A 7,673-nucleotide genomic window follows, 5' to 3' on the forward strand; every position below is an offset into this window, starting at 1 on the left:
CATTTGTCTTTTGACATCAAACCCCCGTTTGTAAAACAAAAGGCCTCCGGTATAATAGTCTAACGACAAACCACCCTATATTTTCACTCTAAAATCAAATACATTCCAAATACCCAGGATCAGTCCATGAAATGTAATTTTACATTGTATTTTTAGCCACATGTGTAACGGAGGACGTTTGCAACGGTTATCCGAATTGTGAGGACCACTCCGATGAAGACGGCTGTGTTTGTAAGTACATTAATATAAGCTGTAGTGGCACGCAGCGGCTGTATTAGTTATATATGCCACATCCTGTGTTCTAACTGTCCCGTAGTATTAGCCCTTGGACTTGTTGTCGAAAACCTCTTTACATAATTATTCAACTACACAATAAAGGGCTCCTATTGGGCTATTACAGAAAAAAAAGGCACATACCCTATAGAAGACAAATTTGACACATCTAACCTCGTAAATCAAAAAAAAATTATTTTGGGAATCCCATGTCTTCTATAGGGTAGGTGCCGTTAATTTCTGTAATAGCCCATTATGTATTTATTTATTATTCCCCCCCCCAAAAAAAAATATTTCATAATGCAGAACCATTTCCCACCACGCTAGTAGATGCCATAGTTAAGTAGTGTTTGAGTTGGTGTGGGTGGGGGAGGAGATATAATTATAGATAGTCGATAACCGATAATCAATGATCAATCAGTTATCAACGTTCAGTTAAATTCTAAACCGTAGCACGCAAATGATGAAAAAGACTCTCATGTTCAAATGGCTAAGGATGATATCCTTGTGGATACTGGGGGGTGAGTGGGTATTGATTATCGATAATCAATTATCGATTATAGATAATCAATAATCGATAATCGATAATCAATGTTAAAAAATTTATAGGCCTACGCAACCGACAAAACTGGGAATCGCTAAGGATGATTCCTTCTGGGTATGGGGGTGGTTTGTGCAGGGAATTAATTATGGCTAATTAATTATCGATTATCGATAATCAATTATCGATTATCGATTATCGATCATCAATTATCGATTATCGATCATCAATCATTAGTTTATCAATATCCAATGTTTAAAAATGTATAGACCTACGCAACCGACAAAACGGGATATCTGCATTAATTTGAAAATATGATTTTCTCCAAAGTGCTAGAAAAGCACACTCTTTGACCATTTCTATGCACATCGTATCTCTTGCAACCCGAAGGAACGAAATTTGTTTCCGTTTTGGATTTCAACAGCTTAAAATTGACATTTTTCGTAAAATGCACATCAAATATTTTGTTCTGAATTGGAAAATCTCTCTTGGTATAAAATGAAAAATATTTCCGATTTTGGTTGTCAATTGCAAACTTTTTTATATCAATCATCATATCCGTGGGCACGTGGTACTCTATTTTGAAAGCCATCCGAGTCTCCATTTTGACAAACGGATAAAAAACAAAAATAGTTTTAATATTGTCATCTATGGAAGAAAAATCACAAAACTGCCTTTTTCTCAAGAAAAAAAATTGGGACTCGAAGATAAATTTTCTTCAAACTCGTTTTTTAGAATCTTTATATATGCTTAATAAAAAAAAAAAAAAAAAAAAAACGAAAAAAAAAATCCAAGTTGATACTCCATGTAAATGATTTCGTATACGCTAATCCGAACCCAAACCTAACCATTATCCTTCTAGTAACCCTAACCCTAACCCTAATCCTAATTTCGTGTAAAATAAGGCCTACATGATGAAGAAATAACCAAACTATATTAGAATATTGGAAACTAACTCAATAATAGCCTCATACCCCAACTCTGCCTGCTGCTTTAGCTTCACTCTTGAATCTCTGTTATGGAATATAAATGACAATCACAGAAGATTGATATGCAACCTCTCAGAGCGTCCGAAGTTTTGTGTCACGTGACCTTGCTCTGTATGGGCTATTACAGAAAAAAAAGGCACATACCCTATAGAAGACAAATTTGACACATCTAACCTCGTAAATCAAAAAAAAATTATTTTGGGAATCCCATGTCTTCTATAGGGTAGGTGCCGTTAATTTCTGTAATAGCCCATTCTGGGAACTTGATAGATCCCAGTACCGAAATGTGTAGAAATTTCTTTTTTCGTGCACGTCATGCGTAATTTCAAAATATTGGTTACTTGACCAATCCCCTCCTCGAAAATAGGTGACGTGAAACTCACTCTCAGACTGTTAACCCCTTGAGCACTACCTGCCGATCTAACATTGCCACTGATTGGTCAATTACATGATATCTTCACTTTAATCACCAATCAGAATGGAGCTTTACAAAATAATTCGCCCCAATTTTTTTTTGTGGTGAAATTATTCAAACAATGTTGCTGATTGGTCCAATTGATAATGAAAACTTCTTTTTGGCCAATCGGCAGGTAGTTCTCATAGGGTTAACCGGTGTAGTAAACAGAATACTTTTCATTATTACAGATGACTGCGTTGGGTATGACAACATCGCCTCGGAAGACTGCAGCGCAGTATTACCATACTCGCAAACCTACTTCCCTAATCCTGCTTTCGCTACAAGTGAAGAAGCCCAAGTTATCGGAGCAAATCTTGGACTTTTAAAAATGTGTAATGATCGCGCTTTGGTTTTTCTGTGTGGTCTGCTCTCACCTGAATGCCCTAGCGCTAGTCCTACAGGTAAAGGACAGGGTCCTTGTAAGCAGTTATGCGAATATTTAGTTGCTGAGCCAATATGTGACCAGGTGTTTAGACTATCTGGTATTAACCTTGGGGGCTATTGTCTTCTACTACCAGACCAGACTATTGATGGCAATCCAGATTCAGATTTCTGTACATACTAAACATTGTATAATCGCATAAATAGTGCAGATTATATTTTCAGCAACCTGGTCGATATATAAATGACAAATTATTTGTATATAACGAGCTGTGGGCTTATGATTTTTAGGATCATTTGTTTTCACTATTATTGAACGAAATAATCTTAACAGTTTAACTAAAGTGTGACGAGCCAATCGAATTAAAGAGGTTATCAGCAATAGTAAATAATGCACAAAATGTAATAAATTTAATAAGAAGCGACCGTTATACTTTAAGAAACAACGATAGTTGATATTATGTATGCTCATTAATAAATAATGAATGACTTTACTTTCGCTACAAGCGACGAAACTATCGGAGCAAACCGTAGTGTTCTTAAAATGTGTAGTGATCGTGCTCTGGGTTTTATGTATGGTATACTCTTACCTGAATGCCCAAACACTAATAGGTAAAGGTGTTTTGACTGGCTGCTGTTAACCCAGGTGACTATACGCTGGCGAAGTTACGTAATTAATCGGATTAATTACCATAGCAATAGGTGAAAACAATTTTGAACATATCGCGCTGCACTACAAGCAGATTACACTCATCACCTGTGTATGTCTGCAATCATAGATTGAATACAATACTGGTCTTTTCAAAGATACTAATCTTACAGGTGCAAGTAATCAGCATGATATGGTTCAATGAAAAAGTACCGCGTGAACGTATCAGTGCAGCGCGGTATATTCAAAAATTGTTTTCACCTATTGCTATGGTAGTTAATCCGATTATTACGTAACTTCGCCAGCGTATTACTAGAACAACATGTAGATGGCAATCCAAATCTATACACCTAAGCTTTGTATATGCGTGCATAATATATTGCATATTATATTTTCAGCAACTAAGTAGATACAATGTACAAATAATTAATTTGAATCACTAGCTGCCAATATTAGTACAATTTTGTTTTCATGATTTTTGAGAAAGATTGATATTTATATTCTCTCAGAAATAATGTAGTCGGTTTGACGACCCTAATCTAATTAAATAGATTTTCAGCAATATAGTAGAGGACTAGCCTGTAGACTCTGTGACTAAATCATAGAACAAAAGTTTGAGAGTCATTTTGGGATCTTTGATTGATTCTGAATAAATTTAGCTTGGGCTCACCTCCTAGCACATCCGGGCATTCCGGGTAAGAGTCAATCAAGGTTACATGGTGGTCAAATTTTCAGAATGCTCCAATTATGTCAAGTATTATATCAAATTACTCGTATGGTCACGAGGATTCCAAAAATGTATAGTTTGTTATGTGTCAGACCTTTCAAGAGGGCGCTATGACGAAAACTGTTCAAAGGTCAACAACCTTTTTTAATTCTGACCATAGTTAACAACGTCTGATTTTGGTGATTTTGGTGTCTAATTATATGTTTTCTTGCATGAGAAATACAACTACGCAACTTAAAAAACTGTACAAGGAACCGATGACCGTCTAATTACAATATGGATGTTTTTAGCAGCCCTGTTGCAAAAGAGGGTCATCGGTTACTTGTATAGTTTTTTAATATACTTAGTTGTATTTCTCATGCAAGAAAACTTATGATTAGACACCAACATTACCAAAATCAGACGTTGTTAACTATGGTCAGAATTCAAAAAGGTTGTTGACATTTGAACATTTTTCGTCATAACGCATTTTGAGGCATAACAAATTATACATTTTTGGAATCCTCATGACCATACGAGTATTTTGATATGTTACTTGACATTATTGGAGCATTCTGAAAATTTGACCCCCATGTGACCTTGATTGGTCTCCCTCCCTGGAATGCCCGGAAGTTTCAGGAGCCCAAGCTAAATTTATTCAGAATCAATCAAAGATCCTAAAATGACTCTCAAACTTTTTGTTCTATGTAGTCACGGAGTCTGGTTCTCTACTACATATAATAGTGCACAAAATATCAAAAAAGGACTACTACTTGAAAAATTTGAAAAATTGATATGATAAACGCAGATGGAATAGAATGGAGACAATATTTTGGTACTGATTCCTTTTATTGAAATGTATTATTAATATATACACAGTTATATAAAGCACAATGTATCTTGTCATAAAATGTATTACAATACTACATCCAGCGGCGACGGAAACATTACAATTTATTGAGGGGGTGTGGTGGAGAACGAGCATAATTATATTGATCCGGTTTTACTGTGAATTATGCTGTTCAATAGGCCAATGGTTGTCCTATTTATGGCCCACAACACATCGGGCTGTAAAATGTTGCACAAGAAAATTGTTGAGTTTTTTCTTCTATTCTCTTATATTTGCATTTTCTAGGGGACACCCCCTCGCTTCCGCCGCCTATGATAAACTATGCTTTTATATCCTTAAATATTGAATAAATAATCACAAAATAAATTAAGTTTGATAAAAATCTGCCTGTTTCACGTTTAATTGTTGTTGTTTTGTAATAAAAGAGTGTACGCAATGGCATTTACTAAATCATGCAATGCAATAAGTACTAGGATAGAAATAATATTTGTACTGTGAAGGCACTCTTTATCATTATTCAACCTTTGTTGATTTTCTTTCATCATATTTTGTACCTACTATCGTGACTAGTAGAGCATTTCGTTTTGTACAATGCGATATATCATTCATATATGGTCGAATCCAACCAAAAGTGTCCACGGGCCAAAAATAAAAATCCGAAATAAAGATGTCTCCACAATTTTTCCTTTTGCCCATTGATTGATGACATATTGGCCTTATAGGAACCAAAAGTGCCATTACTAATCTTGAAAAATAAATCCAGGACGTGTGATAGTAAATGTGATATCAAAACCCAATGTTACCTACGAATACCACTAGGATGCTTTCACTATCGCAATACTAATCAGCCTAAAAGAAATGGAATATTCCCATTAACGCTTTTTTCGTGTAATGTAGACCACAGGGTGTCAGGAAAATGCTAGCTCAACCAGAAAATATTTGTTTTTATTTTTATAATGCGATCAATATGATCTTAGTCAATTTATGCTAGTTTATTTTTGAAAATGAAGTTTAGGTCAGTTTCTGTATTTTATTTATCAAATCAGTATGAATCAATTTACACATTGTATAAGAACGAGTATGATATATGTTTTCAAGAATATTAGGAATTATACGCATACACCTAACGCTTTATACAATGAAAAGGTGACGAAACCCGGGTATTCGTAGGTAACATGAGCGATTTAACAATATCTATATTGAGTTTATAGGTTTAAATTTTGCTATTATGGTTATGAATTAATAAAATGGTAGTTTTTAGATCTCTTTCAGATGGTACGTCCAAATGAATAAATGCTATTACCTTAGATCAAAATTTTTTGATGCTTTTAGCAAGATTTTGACCACTTCATTTTGATATACAAGAAGTTAATCAGCAATTTTACATAATAAATAATTCTTGAATGAATCCGTATATGGGGAATAATAGTGTCCTGGGGTACCGCTTAAAGTTTTTGACAATTAATTTCCATTGGTAGGGACACTTCATTACACATGTCATGTATTATGCTGTATTCGTAAGTAACATTTCAGTATTTGTAGGTAAGAATTAGACTTTTGGTGGATATCGCAATCAAAACTTCATTTTATAAAGCACTTTGAATGTATTATTTTCTTTATGTGCGTTTATTGATACTTTAGACCCTATCATGTATTAATAATGTCGGTTCACAGCGGTTGAAAGAGGATTGAAGTAAGAAACGAAGGCACTAAAGTGACTTTAATTTGCTTAATTGCACACAAATCGCTTAAAACCGCTATTGCAGACTTGTGAAGTCCATCTTGGAGTCAGTTACGTCTTGTGGCCTTTCGTTTGAGGGCAACTACAATTAGCTTTATACTAGGGTCCATCAATGTGTTGTCTAGATCATGAGACAATGAGAACAGTCGTTTTTCCATGGTATTCGTAGGTAACCTTAGCGAAAACGTCAAAAGTTACCTTCGAATAAATCAATTTGGACACAAATTACTCAGAAACCAGAAGGTCGGTAAACATTTAAAATGAAGCACACACGACAGTTGACAAATCCAAGTATTTATCCCTTCTAATCTTCTTTGAATCTGATTTTTCTTTCAAATGAGCAGACCGTCGTCTATTTCAGTACATATTTTTCACCAATTAAGCCGTATTCAGTTTTGCATGATGGGCATGTATGTGAATTCGCAACTTTCATTGACATATGATTTGATAGCAAACATACAGGCCTTCGTTATGTACCAATATGGGCATTGGCATGAATGGCGGTGTTTCACAATACTGTCATGATGTCAAAGTGTATTCGTAGGTAACATTCGGTTACCGAAATTTACCTACGAATACTTGCTTTTATTGTTGACATCTCAGAAATATTTAAACGCAGGTTATTGAAACTTGGTAGAAATAAAGAGCGTATTACCCTGCACCTATTGCTTAACTATTGTTTACTATTCTCTCACTTTGTGGAAATGGCACAGTTTTTAACATGTATTCGGAGGTAATGAATATTTTTTACCAAACCTACCTTTGTACCATTTAGAATTTCTGGCAGCTAAACACAATAATAAAGATGTCCGAATGCAATGCATTTCAGTATTGGACATATCAAAGCTTGTATCAATTGCGCATTTATTAGTGATTTTCATTTTTTAAAGATATATCTAGTGCTATGAAAAATTGTATTCGTAGGTAATGTAAAAAATACCACTCAAAAAATTATCACAAAAAATTCATAATTATGTCCAAATATGTGAAAAATTGAACAGGCAATCTTTGAATACACACCTTTCAGGAAATCAATTTAGATTCAATCCATTGACTTCTTTTCATAACTGATTTAGATGTTTTTAA

General features: G+C 34.5%; 1 protein-coding gene across 1 annotated transcript in view; it reads left to right on the forward strand.

Annotated features, from left to right (window-relative positions):
• Positions 1-2,955, forward strand: part of LOC140140705 (uncharacterized) — a 28,272-nt gene extending 25,317 nt beyond the window's left edge. The window contains exons 21-22 of the mRNA XM_072162462.1: positions 157-231; positions 2,449-2,955. Coding sequence (XP_072018563.1) covers positions 157-231; positions 2,449-2,825 — 452 coding nt within the window. The 3' untranslated portion in view covers positions 2,826-2,955. The remainder of the gene's footprint in view (positions 1-156; positions 232-2,448) is intronic.
• Positions 2,956-7,673: the final 4,718 nt, after the last annotated feature.

This window comes from Amphiura filiformis, chromosome 19 (assembly GCF_039555335.1).
Source record: "Amphiura filiformis chromosome 19, Afil_fr2py, whole genome shotgun sequence".
NCBI classification, from domain to species: Eukaryota; Metazoa; Echinodermata; class Ophiuroidea; order Amphilepidida; family Amphiuridae; genus Amphiura; species Amphiura filiformis.